Source organism: Mus pahari, chromosome 6 (genome assembly GCF_900095145.1).
Source record: "Mus pahari chromosome 6, PAHARI_EIJ_v1.1, whole genome shotgun sequence".
NCBI classification, from domain to species: Eukaryota; Metazoa; Chordata; class Mammalia; order Rodentia; family Muridae; genus Mus; species Mus pahari.
The window spans coordinates 73,924,766-73,945,830 of record NC_034595.1 but is presented as its reverse complement, the minus strand read 5'-3'; the positions used below and the strand labels follow the sequence as shown (position 1 = coordinate 73,945,830).

Genomic DNA, 21,065 nt, shown 5'->3' with positions numbered 1-21,065 from the left:
CCCCAACCCCAGCAAGATGCTAGATATCAACCCAGGACCTGCTCCTGAGCTGTACCCCAGTGCCTGTAGTCAGCTTCCTGAAAAGCAGTGGGGCAAGCAAAACTGGCACACAACATCATAGTGAAGGAGAGCTGAGCCAAAGTCTGTTGAAAATAATGTTTAATATCCAACATATCTGACTCTTAGGATAATGAACTTGGGACATGTTAGAATCTTACATTGTCATCCCCCAGTAGTCAAGGTGTCAGGCTCTTGCTGAGAAGAGAAGATCTAGCATACTAGAACAGTGCCACTTCTTGTCTACCCTGGGTTTGAATTTCATGATAAGGAAGATCTTGGCTGTAATTTTCAAACCTAGCTTCCCTTTATTTCTACTTCATCCAAACTAGGACACCACACACATGAAAAAAAAAAAAAAAAAAAAAAAAGCGGAGGAAAGTGCACCTCTAAAATTGGGGGAGGGGGAACTGTAATAAAAGGTGGTTTCGATATGTACTTGGGCATTTGTGTGTCCATCTCCAGTTTATGGCAAGCAATAACTGGATGTGGTGAAACACTGCAACTTCTGTTTGAGATAAAGGACCTGCTGCTAGGCAGGATGCCTAACAGCCCCAGTTGAAAGACTGACCGAGGAGTTCCCCTTGTCAATGCCAGATTGATAGGTTTACTCTTGGTGCTGAGGCACAAACCCGAAAGTCATCATGTATGCTAAGCTCATTTCTACCACTGAGGCATACCCTTAGACTGCCAAAGTCCACACCTCATGGCTGCCATGACCTAACACCTCGCCCATGTCTTCATTTACTTAGGGGATTCTGGGAGTTGCAGTAAACTTAACTCTGCAAGGGAAGCCAGTTCCAAATCTTTTCTTCAAAAGTAAAACCTCAGAGTCGATGTTTCTCTTGTGTGTTTAAAAACCATGAGCAAGAGGTCTTAGGATCGAGTCCCTATCTAGAAATGAGCACCCACGAAGTTGGTGTGAAAACAGCCTTAGTTAGAGGGCTTGTAAGCTCTTAGTGCTTGTGGACAGACAAGGCAGGGGTCTAGCTCCATGGAACCAGGGTGGAGAGAAATAGTTTCAACCTCCCAAAGCAGAGCTGTCCCTCCATTACCTCTGTGTATAGAGTGCTCTCCTGGAGGGGAATGGTTTCCTTGGCTTGGCCACTTCTGTAAAATCCAAACCACTTAAGGAGAGAAGGAAGAAAAACAGGTCAGATCATGCACCCAGGACACTTTCAAAAATCACCTGAGGCCAGCTAGTACCTAAAACTATCAGCAAAATGAACATTGCAGTATATCTCTGACAGCTAACAAGAAGGAATGGGAATGGGGTCTTTGGTTTGGGTGGCCTGGGACTCACTTGTGTAGCCTAGGTTGGTTTTGACCTCGCAGGCTATGTCTGAGCCTCTTGAATGCTAGAGCTATAGGCATGTGTCATCATGCATAACATAAAGATGTATCTTGAGTTATCTCATTTTAAAGGTCAAGCCCGGGGGATGAGCTAATCCTCCTGAAAATTTCCATTTCCCTGGAACTTGTGTTAACTTCCTTGAGTGTATCAGCCCATTCAAGGGTGAAGACACAAGCCCCTTTCCCATGAAGCCTCCCAGTCTGGTAGGCACAGAACCAATTCATTGTATCGCACTAGCTCAGTAGACTTCTGTTGAGGCCAGATACAGAATCACATGGTTGTGGCTACTTGCCACCATGACACAAAAGGAGTAACAGTGTGAGAGAGAAGAGTAGGGATTTTCTAATGAAAGGCTGTGTAGACATGGAAATTTGGCTTTCATACAGTGTTCACAGATAAGATATTGTAAATGTTTTCTCTGTTTAGATATGTAGAAATTCTGAGTTCACAGGCCACTCAAAATAATAGTGAAATTTGGCCCCTAGGCTGCCTTCCCCTCTTCCTCTGTGATCCGACAGTATGAACAGAGCTGCAGTTTGTGACTTCAAACGCAGAAGCAGCTGGTGGTTTCTCACACCTGTCATCCTGGCACTCAAGAGAGTGAGAAGGATCACTTTGGGTTCAAGGCCAGACCAAACTATGAGGACCCTTCCAAAAGGAGGGAACCACAATCTGGGAGTACGGATGGTGTTCTAGAGGAATGATGTACGTGGCCTGAACAAAGAACAGGAGTAGTCGGATGGAGAAGCCAGGGAAAAGCTCTCAAAAGGCAAGGCATGTGTGAGAGAGGCTTGGGACATTTCAAGTACTAAAATATAGGTGACGAAGCTGGAAAGATTGGTCATTCTGAATCAAGGCAGGCCTGGATGTCAAGCTCGGGGTTTATAGATGGGGCTAGTGGTTCTGAGCCTTTTTGGGCCACAGATCTCTTTGACAAAGACAAACTCATTAAAACCATAAACCCTTCCCCTACAGAATGTAACCACAGAACTTTTTCATAAATTTCTGGGTACAACTCAGGGATTGCAGCCGATTAGGTATCTCATTTATGGGACACCTTGTTCACAGGTGAAGGCTGGCTGTGAGAAGAGGTTTTGCCCACAAAGCAGCTATGGTCAGAATCATTGACCTCCTGCAATGTCTTGGCATTCTGTGGACATGTCTCACCTCAGAGTCGACAGGGTCCACAACAGAATCGTTATAGAATTTCAGCATCACAAACTTCTTGAGGGCCATCAGGTTCTTCTTGTAGGACTCATTGACACACTGGAAGAAGGGGACAGTCACGCAGGGTCGCTATTGTCAAGTTCAGCCTTTCCTTAAAACGTGTCTGATTGGCATGTCATCAGCCATGGGCTGGGTTCTGTCCACTCTCTCTCTATATACCTTACTCATTTAGGTCACAGGCTTCAAACATGACTAAATAACCAGAATTCTGGGTGGCACTGGCATTTGATTCTGTCCTTTGTTCTGTTTGTATCTGCTTCAACTTTTTTTTTTTTTTTTGCTTAAAACAACAAACACCCTCAAGTTGGCCATCATATAAAATGAACCATTAAGTTTACCATAATGCTCCAAACCATTCTCGTGCCTGGCACAGTCTATCTATGACCTTCCCTGAGTCTCTCAAGTAAGTCTTTTCTGAGAAAACCTGCTCTGAAGGGCCCCACCTGGAAGAATGTCGTTTGTGAGGACAGCAGCTGTAAATTTCCACATTGCCCAGCTTGCCACCTACTGTAATATGTCAACATAAAGGAAGGGGTGGGGGGACTTCAGGGAGGAGGAGAGCCAGATGAGTTCCAGCCCAGCCACCCTGAGGAATGGAAACTCGTGAGCACTGCCACACACAAACAAAACTCATGGTTTCTGGCTTCTACTCAGGGTAGTTTTTTGTAAATGGCCACTGCTGATTTCTGATGGCCAGAAAGGAACATCTAGCCATGGGAGCCTATTTGGGTTCTTACCCTCTCTTGATTGATGTCTGCCAAGAAGATGCTGAAGTTTCGGTACACATTCTCCTTGAGAGGGTCATGCCAGTATTGTGCTTGCACCAGCCTGAGGAAGAGAAGGAATGAAGGTGACTGGGTGCTTTCAGTCAGTATGCCTGGAGCATACTCCAGTGTCTAGGCAACCAAGAGACTCCAAAAGGATGAAAAACCAAAGCCTGAAGTCCCAGGTCTAATCTTCTAATAGGGAATACTTCTTAGACCTGTCAACAAAACATCTTGCTGAAAGAGCGACAGGCCATTTGGCAGATACAGAAAGGCCGAAGATTTGGGGAAGAGATTCAATACTTGAATCAATTCTCTAATACAGTGGTCTAGGCTGACCCTTCTCACAGTCTCCCCCCCCCCCAACTCTCCTTTGCTTCCTCTTTATCCCATAAGACTCAGACGCCTTTTGTTTCTTCCTCTACATTGTTACCCTTTTCCTCTTCTTCCTCAGGCTAGAATGGAGATTGAGCCATCTCAGAGTGACTATCAGTTATCAGAATGACCCTCTCCAATCTGTTTATAAATGCGTTTGGATGCAGATGTGGTGGTGCCCACCTGTAGTAGCAGCCCATGGGAGGTAGAGGCATATGGTTCAGAAGTTCAAGGTTATCTTCAGCTACAGAGTAAGTCTGAAGTCAGTCTAGGCTAATATGAGACCCTGTCATGAAAAAAAAAAGTATTTGGAAGTCCTAAAATGTTTAATTTCACTGATACTTAGAAATTCAGGGCTAGGAGCTCAAGAAATGGGTCAGTGGTTAAGAGTACTGGATGCTCTTCCAGAGGACCTGGGTTTCATCTCTCCCTACTCACATGGTGGCTCACAACTATCTATAACTCCAGTTCCTGGGGATCCAGTGCCACCTTCTGGCTTCCTGAGCACCAGGCCTGCACATGGTGTGCCTATATACATGCTGATAAAACACCCAAACACAGAAGAAAAATATCTAGTATATAAATAAATAAAATTCAGGGTTAAAGGTATAGTTCCCAGATACTAGTATGTGTCTGACCTGCACACGACTGGGTTTGATCCTCAGCTCTGCAAACACAGATAGACTGGGAACACGTATAAAGTACCACCATCAGTACTGATCTTGCCGTGGCTTCAGCACTGCTGTTCACTACTTTCCCCCTATAGGATCCCGAGGCCCTTGATAAGACAGTAAGATGCTCTATACTAGGGGTCTGCAGGGTGTGAGACAAGCTGTGCTGGCGGCTGGAGTGGTGAGAAGACTGCAGGGAGTGGGGGGTAAAAACACCACCCAACTTTCCTGGGTAATTAATCATGGCTCACTCAATAATGCAAAGTGATGGTGAGGAACCTGGGTGATTGATCATGGCTCACTCAATAATGCAAAGTGATGGTGAGGAAGGTCTTTGGACCCAGTCAAGTTGTGACCCAGAATTTCAGTGGTCTAGAATTTCAGGAGGCCGATGACTAAGGAGGAGCATGAGGCCGATCATCACCTAAGCTTTTGCCATCAAATGAGATAGCTAAGAGGAGGGGACAAGAAGATACAGGTACATTCCACTGCAAGGAGCTTGATGTAAGTGGTACAGCCCAGCGGAGGCCTGAGGATGGGCAGAAGTGAGGGGCCTGGGAGGAGGAAGAGGAGAAGGGGGAGGAAGGGGGAGGAGGTTTGTGAAACAGAAGGAGAATCAGTGTACGCTCTCACTACTCACTTGTACTGCTGAGTAGATTGGGAAAGGCTAACTGATCTAAGTTATACCACAGCAGCAAAGAAAGTCTGCCCACTTTGGTGTTTTGAGACAGGGTTTCACTATGTAGCCCAGGATATACTCAAATAGATGCTCTTCCTGCCTCTGTGTCCCCAGTGTTAGGATTACAGGTATATACCCACAACACTGGACTTTTTTGGTTTGTTTTGTCATGAAAGCTCTTGCTATGTAACTCTGACTGGCCTGGTCCTCCATCTGTAGCCAGTGGGGTCCTCAAACTCGCAGCAATTCTCTTGCCCCGCCCTCCTGAGCTCTTCTGGCATTACAGGTGTGACCCCCTCCATGCTCTTTGAGGCTTTGGGAACCAAACCGTTAGGGAATTCCATTTATTTACTTTAGTGTGTATGTGTGGGTATATGCTTGTGTTCATATAGGTCTATGTGTGGATGATCCTGTGATTCTTATGGAGACTGACACCAGGTGTCCTCTGTCTCTGCACCACATTCCTTGAGACAGTGTGACAGGAGGCTAGACAGCAACTTCCCAGAAACACCTTGTTTCTGCCTCCTGGGGCTGGGGTTGCAGATGCTTGCCACTGCGGTCAGCTTTGTATGTGGGTGCTGACAATCTGAACCCAGGTCTGGATGCTTGCACAGCAAGCATTTAAACATTCAGCCACTTCTCGGGCACCAGAAATGCCCTTTTAAGTTTGGTTAGATTTGATTTCCTTCTGGTTATCCTTTCCCATACAAAAGATAACCTGCATGATGGCAGAAAGAAACTCCCCTTTTCTACTCTTCCCATGCTTTCCCACCATTTTGTGTCCTACTGGCCACCTGTGCAGATGAGGCTCCGCTCATATCCATTTAAAAAGAAAAAGCAAATGACCCAACCAAAATGGTGGCCTAAAAGTTAGTCTGTGCTACCGGCTGTTGAGAATTCAGAACACACAACGCAGGGAGACTGAGTTAGTGCTGTGCTGTTGGCTCACAGGCCTAACTCATCCAGCGTCTTACACCTAAGCCAAGCTTCCTTAGCATCTCGGCCACCGCAGTCTCTCACCTAGACCACTGCACAGACCCTAAGAGTTCCTTGTCTTTCTTCGAGCCCTCTCAGAGTCCACTTTCTACAAAGCGTTGGAGGCCTTCTGAAAACACGACCATGTCACGCTAGTCTTCTGCTTCACATGTTGTTACTCAGAGAACAGCATTTCTCAGTACTCCGTTCCTGGCCAAGTCCTTCCATGGTAGGGCCCCACCTTGTCTTTTCAATTCTCCCACCTGTCCCTAAAGTCACCCCAGCCCAGAACAAGCCAAACTCGTCCCTGCCTTAGTGCTGGCCATTTTTTTCTTGACTTCTCCCACGTTCCTTCCACCTCCTCCTTCACACCCCAGAATAAAGGTACCAATAATGTAAGAATACCTCCACCACGTGCACACCTGCATCTTAGCAGACTCCACCTAAGGTGCCCGTTTCCCCTCCCCTCCTAGCATGAGACCAGTGTGCCCAACTGGCTTCTGTTCCATGGGATCTAGGAAGCGTTCCACCAGGTGTGACAAATAGTAATTCATATTTGATGAGACTATGAATGAAAGAAAGACTTCACAGCCGCAACTGAAAGAGAGAACAAATGATAACACTGGGAAAGGAACTAGAAGTAGAAAGCTCAATGTTTTAAATACAGCCCAACTGGAGTTAAATCCGGTCCAAACCTTTTACTACTAGGAATTCAGGCTACACTAGATAGCCTTTACTCAACTTGCTTAACCTGAAAAATGACTCTCCAGTAAGGCATGTTACTGATCTCACATCAGAGGCTCAGAGTGCCTAGGGCCACACAGCAACCCCCAGGAGAACACAAGAGGCCATCTCCCTTTACTTTCCACGTCTGAAGGTGACCCCCGCCCCTGACCCCCACCCCCGCCCCCGCCCCCGCTGGTCCTTGGTGCAGGCACACAGGTTTGCAGTTAGCTAACAGTTTCCCTCAGATCCCAAAGCTCTGCATCGCTGCCTTCTGGGTGGGCGTGCTGCCCCAGGATTTGGACTCTTCAGATCCATCTTGGTTGGGATCTGTTCTTCACGTGTAACAGGAATGCACGGTAGTATGCATTTTCTTCTGTCCTTGACACAGTACTCAGCAAGCCCTTTCAGTCTGGAAGCTCATGTATGGTAATGGTTTGGGTGTCTTCTTGTATTACTACTTTTTTTTTTTTTTCCAAGACAGGATCTCTGTAGCCCAGGCTGTCCTGGAACTTTGTTATGTAGAGCAGGCTGGCCTCGAACTCAGAGATCTGCTGCCTCTGCCTCCAAAGTGCTAGGATTAAATAAAGGAAGGTGCCATCCCCTGCCCCCTCGCCATCCCCCTGAGAATTCTCCCTTAGTCACTTCCTGCCTAGGACATAACTTTAGCTCCAAGTCTGGGTCGTCCAGTTAAGTCGCTGAGAGAATAGATCGCATCTCCTGTCAGGGTCCAGGGTGGGAAGAAGTAATCACCTGGATGTTCGAGTCAGGGAACTGGGGATTCAGACTGTTCCTGCCTCAGGTTTCCAAAAGGCCCTAGTTTGGACCTGCCCACTTACCGTACATCCCCCAGTCCCCAGGCTTTCCTGGGGCTCTAGAGCATGGTTCTCTGCAGTGAGCCTTCTATGGAGGGAGGTAAAACCTTTCAGCTGAGCCACAAAGGTTCTTACAGCCCAGCCAGCCTTCTGTTTGTTTGTTTGTTTGTTTTTTCCAAAAACATGCTGAGATCTTGAGATCTTGACTGTCTCTGTGCCTCTTCCAAGTCCTTTATTTTTTTAATTTAGTTTTAATTAATTTAATTTATTTATTTATTTTTTTTTTGGACAGGGTTTCTCTGTGTAGCCCTGGCTGTCCTGGAACTCAACTCATTCTGTAGACCAGGCTGGCCTCAAACTCACAGAGATCTGCCTGCCTCTGTCCCTACATCCTGTGTCTACCACCACATGGAGCCTTTTTTTTTTTTTTTTTAAGATTTGTTCATTTGTTTATTTTTATTTTTTTAAATTATTTTTAACTGTGCACTGGTGTTTTGACTACATGTATGTCTGCATACCTGAGAGAGCCTGATCCCACGGAGCTGGAGTTATAGACAGTTGTGAGTTGCTATGAACCCTGGTCCTCTGGAAGAACAGCCTCTTAACTACTGAGCTCTCTCTCCAGCCCCACATTTATTTATTTTTATGTATATGGGTTTTTTACCTGCATGTCTGTCTGTGCACCATGTGCAGGCAATGCTCCTGGTGTCACGGAACATGCATGCCAGCAGGGCACTCCCACAGTTTGCACCTGACAGCTGGCTGCACTCACCATTTTTGCACAACTGTGGAGTAAGCACCAGCATAAAGCGACTTCCTGATGAAGTCGCAGATGTGAGAACTCTCTCCTGGGCATCGAGGGAGTCCAAAAACACCTGGGTAGGAAAATGACAGCCATGTATTACTCTAATAATCCATGTTGAGTGCCACTGTAGCAGGCATCGTGAAACAGGAAAAATAAACATCCAAGTACTGCCAGTTTCCCCCTGGCACTCCGCCAGGGACCTCTGCCCCAGCCTCCCATGTGTGGCTGTTACATACAGCACATGGTTACCTCATCCTCTTTCTGGGAAACTCATCTGGTTCTGCGTCCCCATTCCTCTCCCCAGTCATACTTTCCTCCGTGCACTTCCCCTTCCTGTTTGATTTACTTTTGCCACTTAATGCAGTGCAAATGTTCCATGGGTTATTACACTGTGTTGTTTAGGGAGAGAGAGAAGAATCTGTACATTAACAGTGTAGATTCAATTGTTTCTTGAATACTTTTCTCTGCCCTCCTTTGCCACCCCTCCCTTTTCTCTTTTATGAAGATAGGGTAGGGCCTAATGAAGTCCAGGCTGAACTCAAACTCAATCCTATCCCCAACTCCTAAATTCTGGGATTCTAGGCACACACAAACGCCATTCCTAGAATAGTTCTCAGCTGTAGATTTTTGAATCCACAGGAGCACCTTGGGTTCAGAAGGCCAAATGTGAGCTGGGGTGCAGCTCTGTGGCAGAGTTCTTGCTTCACATGTGGAGACCCTGGCTTTTATCCCCAACAACATGCGCATACACACACTGATAATAATTAAAGAGGCCATGAATTTGGGAAGGAGTGGGAGGAGTTAGAGGGTGGAGGGCTGGAAATGATGTGAATATAATACATAAATACAAAATAAAGCTTTTAAAAATTAAATAAAAAAAATGCTGGGCAGTGGCACATGCCTTTAATTCCAGCAAGTGGGAGGCAGAGGCAGGTGAATTCAAGGCCAGCCTGGTCTACAGAGTGAGTTTCAGGACAGTCAGGGAGAGCTACCCAGAGAAACTGTGTTTCGAAAAACTAAAATAAATACATAAAATAAAAAGAATATTAAAGCCTGCGTCCAAGCTTTAATTTCTGTTGTCAATCATGTCGACAACAACATACAGCATGAGAGGAGTTCTTTTTTTTTTTTCAGATATTTTCTTTATTTACATTTCAAATGCTATCCTGAAAGTTCCCTATAACCCCCCCCACCCCCGCCCTGCTCCCCTACCCACCCACTCCCACTTCTTGGCCCTGGCATTCCCCTGTGTTGGGTCATATAAAGTTTGCAAGACCAAGGGACCTCTCTTCCCAATGATGGCCAACTAGGCCATCTTCTGCTATATATGGAGCAAGAGACACGAGCTCTGGGGGTACTGGTTAGTTCATACTGTTGCAGACCCCTTCAGCTCCTTGGGTATTTATGAGAGGAGTTCTAATCCAGCCTTACCCCACAAATGGGCATTTCTAAGTGGTACTAAAGGTTAGAACAAAAAGCTTACGCCCTGGTTAATGTCAGTAGCACAGCACAACTGTCAGAGAACAGGAACACCATTATATTTCCCCTTTTCTGGCAGCGCTAGTGTAGAATCCAGGACCTTGCACATGCTGGACAACTGTATCACCATCAGGCACAGATCAACTTACTTCTGCAAGTCCTCAACTATCAACTGTCACTGGGCTGAGACTCTTTTTTTTAAAGATTTATTTATTTAGTATATGTAAGTACACTGTAGCTGTCTTCAGACACACCAGAAAAGGGTGCCAGATCTCATTATGGATGGTTGTGAGCCACCATGTGGTTTCTGGGATTTGAACTCAGGACCTTTGAAAGAGCAGTAGGTGTTCTTAACCACTGAGCCATCTCTCCAGCCCCTGGGCTGAGACTCTTATCTCTATGAAATCTAATCAAGAGATGGCTACCAACGACTTGCCTGTGCTACAGAGCTTTGCAATCCAGAGAAGCTTTCTACTCCCCCATTGGTGACAGTTACTCTGTCCCATTATGTAGAAGTGGAATTTGACAAGGGTGGCTGATGTAGGGTACAAATCAAACTACCCCATCTTTTCTTCTTTTCTCTCTTTTTTCTTTTTGAGACAGGGTTTCTCTGTGTAGCCCTGGCTGTCCTGGAACTTCATCTGTAGACCAGGCTGACCTCAAACTCACAGAGATCTACTTGCCTCAGCCTCCTGAGTACTGGGGTTAAAGGCATGAACCACTACTACCTGGCAATACTACATTTTAAAAAAGTAGGCAAGGCTGTGGAGATCTCTCAATAGTGAGGAGCAGCAACAGCTCTTACAGAAGACCTAAATTCAGTTCCCAGCACACATGCAAGATGGCTCACAATCACCCATGACTCCAGGTCCAGGAAAATGTAATACCTCTGTCCTCCTCAAGCACACACACACACACACACACACACACACACACACAATGGGTATACATGCCTATGATCTCAGCATCTGGCCAGATGAAGCAGAAGAATTGCTTAGAGTTTGAGGGTAGCCTAGGCTACCAAACAAGACCTTATCTAAAAAGGAGGAGGAAGAGCAGGAAGGGGAAAGAAAGAAACAAAGGGTAGGAAGGAAAGAATAAAGGAAAGAAGGAAAAAAATGAAAGAAAAATGAAATAAAAAACATCAGAAGGACATGGGTTAGGAATGAGGAAGAGAATCACGGAAATAAGAGGTGGCAGTTACCTTGATGTTGTCCCCCAACTGAGATCAGGGTCATCATGGGAGGTGTTGGACATCTCTGAGCCACTGCCCTCCTGGAGAAATCAAGGATGGTTGTCAGCTCTGATGGTCAGCTTAGAATCTATCAAGTCACTTCACAGATTAAGCTGTTTAATACACCATGGGTCCCCAAACCACAGAGTTACAGGATCTTCCTCCCCTAAGGCTGAATACAAATCTTATTTTATAGAAAATAAATCAAGAGAGGCTGGGGAGATGGTTCAGCCTATGAAGGGCTTGTCATGCAACCATGAGGAACTGAGCCTGGATTAGATTGCATACTCTCCCTTAAAAAGAAAAAAGAAAAGGTTCAGACAACAGTAATATCAGCAAGTGGGGGGCGGGGAAGGGGTTAGAGATAGAGGGTCTCTGGGGCTTGCCGACAGCCAGTCTATTAATACTGAGCTCCAGGCTCATGGAGAAATCTTTTCTCAGTGATGGCGATGATAATGATGATGATGATGATGATGACAGTGATGATGACAATAATAAAAAAATGTTGTACAGTGAGGGTTAAGCACTCGATGACAAAACCAGGTTTTGACTCCTGGGCCCCACGTGGTAGAAGAGAACTGATTCCTCAAAGCTGTCTGTCTTCTGACCTACATGCATACACCAAGGCATACACACACACAGACACACACAGACACACACAGACACACACACAGGAAACAAATGTAGTTTAAAAATTTTAAGTTAAGTCACATGGTGGTAGCACACATGCTTAATCCCAGCACTCAGGAGGCAGAGCAAGTGGATGGATTTCTTGAGTTCTAGGACAGCCAGGGCTACACAGAGAAACCCTGTCTCAAAAAAACTAAGAAAAGAAAAATAAATAAATAAATAAGAAGAAGAAAATAAGGGGTGGAGAAAGATGATTTAGTGGTTAAGAGTGCTGGGGACTTGCAAAGGTTTGACTCGCAGCACCTACAATGGGTCAGCTTGTAACTCAAGCTCGAGATGAATGATGCCCTCCTCTGGCCTCTGTGGGCACTGCACTCACCCCCAGTGCACATATAATTGATAAAAAAATAAAATAAAATCTATAAAATCTTTAAATTTTTTCTAAAAAAGTAGGGTGGAGAGTTGTTGAAGACACTGAACATTGACCTTTGCCCTCCACACACATGCTCAAGCATCTGCACACATCTGAAAGAAAGAAATTAAGTTCCACAAAGCTTTTTTCGCAACCACATTTTAAGAATAACTTCCTTTCTATGACATAGAAAAAATACCAAAATAATTAAAGTCCATTCATCTGAATAGAAGGAACATCAATTCCATGTAATGGGTACCATGGTGTAGAAGGGTACTTACAGGAACTGGCCTCCCTGGGAAAAGCCAATAGCATTGTATCCCTGCTGCAACTTAGGATCCTTTTCCAGAATCTGACACACCATGTTGACTTGGAGATTAACATTCAAGAAGAAGCTGTTCTCCACATCCTAAAAGAGGAGTAGTGTACTGGCTAGTTTTGTGTCAACTTGACACAGCTGGAGTTATCACAGGGAAAGGAGCTTTAGTTGGGGAAATGCCTCCATGAGATCCAGCTGTGGGGCATTTCCTCAATTAGTGATTAAGGGGGAGAGGCCCCTTGTGGGTGGTACCATCTCTGGGCTGGTAGTCTTGGATTCTATAAGAGAGCAGGCTGAGCAAGCCAGGGGAAGCAAGCCAGTAAAGAACATCCCTCCATGGCCTCTGCATCAGCTCCTGCTTTCTGACCTGCTTGAGTTCCAGTCCTGCATCCTTTGGTGATCAACAGCAGTATGGAAATGTAAGCCGAATAAATCCTTTCCTCCCCAACTTGCTTCTTGGCTGGCATGGGTCAGCACCCCCACATAGCCACTAGACTGTTAGTTAGCTAAGCATGATGGAACAATGCTGTAGCTCAAGCACTTGGGAGGATGAGGCAGGAAGATTAAGTTCTAGGCTAGCCTGGGCTACAGAGCAAAAGCCTACATCCCAAAAATAAAATAAAACCAAACCAGTGGGGCTATAGTTTGCTGCTAAAAATGCAAGGTGAGTTGTTTAAATAGCACTGTCTACCAAACCCCTCAGGGAGCAAGCAGGATCTTACCTCTATCATGTTCTTCCCAATCTCTAGAGACAGGACATAAATCCCAGGTATTTCTTTTTCAACCATCTTTTTAATGGCACCCATGCTCAAGGGGTTACAACAGCTGTCCCCTAGCCAAGAAAAACAACAGTGGAAATTCGTGAATTGAAACATTATTTAAGAAACACAAATCTTTTATGTCTCAAACCAAAGGGCATAAACGAACGAGAAAGGGCAGCACACAGAATGGAGAGAACTTGTAAACAACTGTCTAATGCGGGGATTCTCCAGCTTTTCCTACACAACACCCTTCTCACTTTAGAAATTCCTAACACTACTTCGGTTATATGGGTGCATACAGCATATATACAAATCAAACATTTACTGATAATGAACCATAAAGAAATTTTCTTGTAAGATAATTCTTTGGTATACACAAAACTTTACCATTTTATTAAGGGCAAAATTAATTTTACAAAATGATGAACATTGTACTTGTTTATTTTTACATAAAAGAATTATATTTTCACCTCAGCAGAGTAGGTTCACTGTCTAAACCCAGCACTCAGGAGGCAAAGGCAGGCAGATCTCAGTAAAATTGAGAGACCAGACTGCTCAACACACTGAATTCCAGTCTAGCCAGACCTACATATTGACACCCTAGCTTTAAATTTAGAAAGAACTGAGGGCAGGGGGATAGTGGTGGCGCACACCTTTAGTCTCAGCACTCGGAAGGCAGAGGCAGGCGGATCTCTGAGTTCCAGGCCAGCCTGGTCTACAGACGAGTTTCAAGATAGTCAGGACAACACAGACTCTCTTTAAAAACAAACAAACAAATAAAAAATGAAATCAATCAATCAAACTAATGGCCCCTCCAACCCCACTAAAAATTCATTCTAGCTGAATAGCTAATAATAGAAGACATAGATCTTGGTGTTCTTCAGAGTTAATCGAGATTTTGATTTTCTAAGTACTGAAACACTGCTTGCAGAAATATATATAGTACAAATGTCAGAAGCATGCTTGGGGTTATTTCAGAAACTATTGGAAATTCTATCCTAATCACAAACCAAAAATTTACTGATTTTTTTTTTTTTTAGAAGAAACTCAAGTTAGCAATTCAAATAGCAAATCTGAAATTTTTATTTATTTTAATTGATATGTATGAGAGTTTGCTTGCATGTATGTATATGTGCACCATGTGCATGCCTGGTGCCTCTGGAGTACAGAAGAGGGTGTCCGCCTTGAAAACGGAGTTTCAGGCAACTGTGAGCTATCATGTAAGTGCTGGTAACAAAATTAAAGTCCTCTGAAGATCAGAGGTTCTCTTAACCACTATGCCTTGTCTCCAGCACTCTCAAATGGCAACTGTACAAGTAATCACTGGGACACAATATGATAGAGAAACTAATTTGGTACTTACATGCTGATGAAAATATTAAGTCCTTGTTTCTTGCAATAAAACCACTAGAAAAGCATAAGACATTGTATATACAATAAGAGCACTGGGGTTCACAATGCCCAGCAGGCTGGAGACTGAGCAGACTGTTGGAGGCAGCATTTGTTGGTGTTCATGAAGGGCAGTGTACACAGTGTGCACAGTGCATGTGTTCTGTGTTCAGAACCAGGGGAGTGGGAGATGCACACACTGCCAGAAACAATGTAGTTCACTTCAATCTTGACTTTGAATACATTTTTGCTCACTGAGCATTCGGAACACCGTTGCCATGTTTTTCTAGATACCCACATCTAGTAACATAATCCCATATGGGGTTCTGACTCAAAATGTAAGAAGCCAGAAACCAAAAGTTGAGACAGTCAGACTCCAGAAGAAGAGAAAATATCTGTGAAACATGTACCTCGATTCAGTGTCTAGATACACAAGTAATTCCTACAACTCAACAAGGCAAATAATATAATTATGAAATGGAGAGGCATTAGAGAGCTGGCTGCTTGTGGTGGATTCAATAAGATAGTCACCATAGGCTCATATATTTGAATGCTTAGTCAGGGAATAAAGCTCTTTGAAAGGATTAGAAGGATTAGGAGGTATAGCCTGGTTGGAGGAAGTGTGTCATTGGAGTTGGTCTCTAAAGTTTTAAAAGCTCAGGCCAGGTGCTGTCTGACTGTCCATCTGTCTGTCTCTGGATCAGAATGCAGCCCTCAGCTACTGCTCCAGCACCACAAGTGTCACCATGATGATAATGGACTCAATCTTGGAAACTGTAAACATGTCCTCAATGAAGTGCCCTATTTTCTAAGAGTTGCCCTGGTAATGATGTTTTTTTCATAGCAACAGAACAGTGACAAAGATATTGTTCTTGCACAGGACCCAAGTTTAGTTCCCAACACTCATGTTAGACGGCTCACAAGTACATGTAACTCCAGCTCCAGAAAATTTGATGCTGTCACTATCATCTGGCTTCCTAGGGCATCTATGTGTACTTGACATACACTCACATAGGCACACACATATACACAAAAATAAATAATTTTAAAACAAAAGAAATGAAGAGGCTAGAGAAAAGGGTCTGTAGTTCAGAGCACTTCCAGAGCTTCTGAATTCAGTTTCAGACCCATGTTGGGTGCCTCACAACTACCTATAACTATAGCTCCAGGGATCCAATGATGCTCTCTTCTAATCTCAATCAATCTCTCTCTCTCTCTCTCTCTCTCTCTCTCTCTCTCTCTCTCTCTCTCTCTCTCACACACACACACACACACACACACCCTAATTCTACTTAATCGTAAAAAATAAATTGAGAAAAGATGCAAAGACACTTACCTAAGAAGACAGAAAATGGTCAAAAGAATCACTGTTGACAAAATGCAAGCTAAAACGAACTGTCAATCCATACCCACCTAGACTGCTTAAAAACAACGTTGTTTAGGCAGGGTATTCCTACATAATCCTAGCTGGACTAGAACTCTCCATATAGACCAGGGTTGGTCTCAAACTCAGAGATACCTGTCTACCTCTGTCTCCTCAGTGCTGAGATTAAAGGTTGTGTACCACCATATCTGGCAAAAAGATAACATTTTAAAAATCAGTAAACAAGTGTTGGCAAGAACATGGGGAATGAGGTATGCTTGTATGCTCTTAATGGAACTATACCAATGTGATCTCTGTGGAAAAGTATGGCAATGACTTAAAAAAAAAAATTAAGCACTGGGTAGTGGTGGTGCATGTCTTTAATCCCAGCACTTGGGATGCAGAGGTGGGCAGATCTCTGTGAATTTGTTGACAAGTCCAGCCTGGTCTACAGAGTGAGTTCCAGGACAACCAGGGATACATGAAGAAACTCTGTCTTAAAAAAACAAACAAACAAAAAATTAAGCATGCAATTATCAAATGACCCAGCAACTCTTCTCATACTAGATAACTAAGAAAAATGAAGACATCCAGTAAAACTTTACCCAAATGTCTAAAGTGGTATTACTGGTAATAGCTAAAAGGCAGAAATAAGACAAATGTCCATTACTGGATGAATAATCTTGGTATATTCATACAATGGAATACTATTCACTTATAAATAGAAATGAAGTGCTGACGCATGCTACAACTTGGATGAACCTCAAAGCATGTTTCGTAAAATAACCCTGCACAAAAGACTAATTATCCAATACCTTTTACCTGTTATGTCCAGAATAAGACACCCACAGGCATAGGAAATAGGCTGGAGGTTATCAGGAGTGAGAGGAGGGGGAAGGAAACATTGACTTAACCCATATGGTGGATTTCCTGGGTGCTGACAAGTTCTGAAACCACAAGGAAGCCTCAGCTTGTGAACAAGCTCAATGCCACTGAAAACTGTGAACCTGATGTTACATGAGTTTTACCTCAATAGTAATAGACAAAAACCCACAGGCTTAAGCTCTGTCTAGCAGGTGCTAACAAGCTTCAGAAGGCCACGTGGGGCTGGAGAAGTAGCTCTGCTGAGGGAGTGTCTGCCTAACATGTACCAAGCCCTGGGTAGGAACCCAGGACTGCATAAACTAGTCGGAGTGCACAGATATGGTCCCAGCACTTTGAAGGCAGAGGGAAGAGAATTAGAAGTTCAAGGTCATCCTCGGTTACTTAGCGAAGTTTGAGGCTGTTCTGAGCTGCATGAATCCCTGTCTTAAGAAAGAAATAGAAAGAGAAAAAGAGAAGGCAGGTGTAGTGCCACACATCTGCAATGTCAGGGACCAGGATGAAGGTCTAGTGCCACACATCTGTAATGTAATGTCAGGGACCAGGATGAAGGTCTAGTGCCACACATCTGTAATGTCAGGGACCAGGATGAAGGTCTAGTGCCACACATCTATGACATCTGGAGTAGGATTAAGGTCTAAGAAGTGCCTGAGGCACAAAATGTAATCAGTTTCTGTGAGCTTTAGGAAATGGCTGACCTCCAATTTGTATAAACTTGGGAATGAGAGCCTCAGAGCTCAGAGCCTCAGCCTAGCCCTAGAATTGTTTCCTTTCCCGGAAACAACCAGAACTAAAAACAGGAAGCAAATGGACCACTGAGTAGAAATGTGGGCTGATATGGTATCCCACTTTGTATTTGAATCACAGCATTTCAACTGGATGGGAAGGTTAAGGAGAAAACACTCTGCCTTAGAGAAGCTTCAATTTCTTTCCTAATGATATCCACCATGTTGTAATGAGTAAGGACGAAAAGAGGCCTTGGCTACACAGTTTAATGATAGCCTAGCCTACAAAAGATATTGTCTCAAACAAAACAAAACAAAACAAGTGACCCCAGCATATTTCCCCATGCCTATAGTTCTAGCTCTCTGGGGACTGTGGGGGAAGGGATAAGATCCAGATTCTTGTCTAGACAACAAATATAAATTCTGAGCTAGCCTGTACCAAATGAGACCTGGTCTCAGCCAAAAACTAGGTCTGTAATGGTGCAAGAGTTACAACACACACACACACACACACACACACACAAATAAAAAATACTTTAGCTGGGCAGAGGTGGTGCACGCCTTTAATCCCAGCACTTGGCAGAGGCAGGTGGATTTCTGAGTTCAAGGCTAGCCTAGTCTACAGAGTGAGTTCCAGGACAGCCAGGGCTATACAGAGAAACCCTGTGTCAAAAAAACAAAAAACAAAAAAACAAAAAAACAAAGGAAAAAAACCACAAAACAAACAAGCAAACAAAAGACCCCAACAACAACAAAAACTTTAATAAAAAAGACCCACAAATTAAACTTAGCAACACACCAAAACAATAACAATACACCCTTTAAGTTACTAAGTCCAAAAGCAGAACCTCTATTTCTTTTGTTTTGAGACAGGGTCTGGCTATGAACCTCAACTGGCCAAGGGCTGGAATCCTACTCTTTGAGCTTCTTGAAGGCAGCAAGTACAGTGTGCATTACTTTGGTTAAAAAAAAAAAAAAATCTGACTATACACATACCCCCAAAGTGTGCTCACTGTCCAAGCAACCCCATCTTCATTAAACAACTTCACTTTCTAATTGCCCAAGCCAAAGCCTGTGGTGTCATCTCTGCCAACTCCATCTCTCATGCCATATCTAATCCTTCGATGCCACTCTCAAGTATGCCAAACTTCCACCACACTTCCTGTTACCACACAGCTGTCGTTATACAGCTCTGAGTCACAGGCATCTCTGGGTATAAGTCTGCAGTGTCCCCTTGCAGTTCCTGTGACATCTATAATCTGTTCTCAACACAGCAACTACAACAGAAATGAGGACACTGGTGGGACAAAACAGACAGGCACTTGTGCCTTTAATCCATAAAGCACAATCCTATAAAGTCTCCCTCCTCCCTTTCTACAGTCCTACTGAGCCTGACCTTGATTCCTCTTCACCTTATCCCAGAGAGGAAAACTGACTAGCTACAGGATAAAGCCAGGGACTCATGAGGACAAACAGGCCATTGAGCTGAATCTTATACAGGGAATCTCCCTAAGACTCTTCAAGAAAACCAATCTTTACAGCTAATAAATCTGAGCTCCCAGGGGCTGGAGAGATGGCTCAGCAGTTAAGAGCACTGACTGCTCTTCCAGAGGTCCTGAGTTTAATTCCCAGCAACCACATGGTGGCTCACTACCATCTGTAATGAGATCTGATTCCCTTCCCTATTCTGGTGTGTCTGAAGATATAGATATAGATATATCATATCTATATGTAAGCATCATATCTATATATCTATATATATCTTTTAAAAAAATCAAGAAAAAAAAATTAAATCTGAGCTCCCAAAGAAAATGCCTGTTGTGTTTCTGTTGACAAGCACCTGAATTCCCTGTGATCCCAGCTGTTCTCAATCCCTTCCTTTCTAACAACTTCTCCTCAGAGCGCACAGCCACAGCTTTTGTTCAGTGATCACTTGAAGGGTATGCATGGACATCTAGTGTCAGAAACAGAAAGATTCTTTCATTTCATTTTCAATTGTTATTATATGGGTCTTCCCATGTAGCTCTGGCTGACATGGAACTTGCCATGTAGATCATGCAGGCCTCCAACTCTCGGGGTGTTCCTCCTGCTTCTGCCTCCGGAGTGCTGGGGAGTTACTTTCCTAAACTAGCTCTTTACAGTTGTTAGCTAGCACAATGAGCTTAGAACAATTCTTTACAAATGTAAATTCTACTACCTCACAAGTTTCTAGTCCAATTCCAAATCCTTACACTAATCTTAAAAGCCCCAGCAGATGTGTCCACCCTCTTATTCCCTTGCTCCCTCTGCTCCGCTACACTGATCTGCCAAGCTCAGGGCCTTTGCACCTGCTGCTCCTGTGACCACATATCCCTGTGGCATCATTTTTTTCCTTTTTTAAATTTTTTATTGGATATTTTCTTTATTTGCATTTCAAATGTTTTCCCCTTTCCAGGTCTCCCCTTCAGGACCCCCCTATCCAATTCCCTCTCCACCTGCTTCTGTGAGGGTACTCCCCCACCCACCCACTCATGTCTTACCTCCCTGGCATTCCCCTACACTGGGGCATCAAACACCCTCAGGCCTAAGGGTCTGTCCTCCCACTGATGTCCAACCAGTCCATCCTCTGCCACATAAGCAGCTCTTTAGTTGGTGGTCCAATCCCCGGGAGCTCCAGGGGGCAGGAGGGGGGTCTGGCCAGTTGACACTGTTGTTCCCGCCATGGAGCTGCATCCTCTTAAACTCTTCTTAGTTGTCACTCTTGGGTGAATCCCGTTTCCTGTTCTAACTTGCTCTGTAGAAGCACAAGCTCACACCTCAGGCTCTATCTTCTGTTTTCACCGCACTCATGGCCATTTGACAAGTTTCCCGTATTTCGTTATAATATGTTTCCCCCACTGGACAGCAAGTTCCAGAAGGATGAAGAATGCTTTATGTTCAGATGTAGCAGGTGCTCCGAGGTAACTGTATAAAGGACATGAACGTCCCTGGTAGATCTCTATTCAGATGTGAAGGAATGAAAGCCTGAGTGTGCAGCCCCGCTCTGCAGGGACAGGCTGGACTGACTGTGAGATACTGCAGGCTGATGCCACTGCTGCCAGGATTTTAACAAAGCATAAACCCAGCCGTGCACAATACTCACTGAGCACTCACTAAAGACACCTGGTTGCCGTCCCTTCAGTGCAGAGCAACCCCCAAATCCGAAAACCTTGGACTAGGCGGGTGCTGTGGAATCCCTATCGCCCTTCCAGATTTAAGAACCGAGGGGGTAAAAGGATGACCCCGTCTACGCCCACTCACCCATCCCATGCCAGATCACCAGCGGTGGTGGTGAAGGTGGGTCCAGACGCCCCAGGGCCCAGGCGGCGCAGCACCAAGGCAGCAGAGCGGCAACTAGCAGCCTCCCAGAACCGGACGACGCCATCTTAGCAATCACATGACCGCGGG

The 21,065-nt window shown here is 44.5% G+C and overlaps 1 protein-coding gene across 1 annotated transcript in view; it reads right to left on the bottom strand.

The window, feature by feature from the left end:
• Ppt1 (palmitoyl-protein thioesterase 1) overlaps positions 1-21,065 on the bottom strand; it is a 23,246-nt gene extending 2,181 nt beyond the window's left edge. The window contains exons 1-8 of the mRNA XM_021199531.1: positions 20,919-21,065; positions 13,242-13,351; positions 12,482-12,609; positions 11,129-11,199; positions 8,413-8,515; positions 3,376-3,466; positions 2,579-2,677; positions 1,113-1,184 (exon numbers count right to left, since the gene is read on the bottom strand). Coding sequence (XP_021055190.1) covers positions 1,113-1,184; positions 2,579-2,677; positions 3,376-3,466; positions 8,413-8,515; positions 11,129-11,199; positions 12,482-12,609; positions 13,242-13,351; positions 20,919-21,042 — 798 coding nt within the window. The 5' untranslated portion in view covers positions 21,043-21,065. The remainder of the gene's footprint in view (positions 1-1,112; positions 1,185-2,578; positions 2,678-3,375; positions 3,467-8,412; positions 8,516-11,128; positions 11,200-12,481; positions 12,610-13,241; positions 13,352-20,918) is intronic.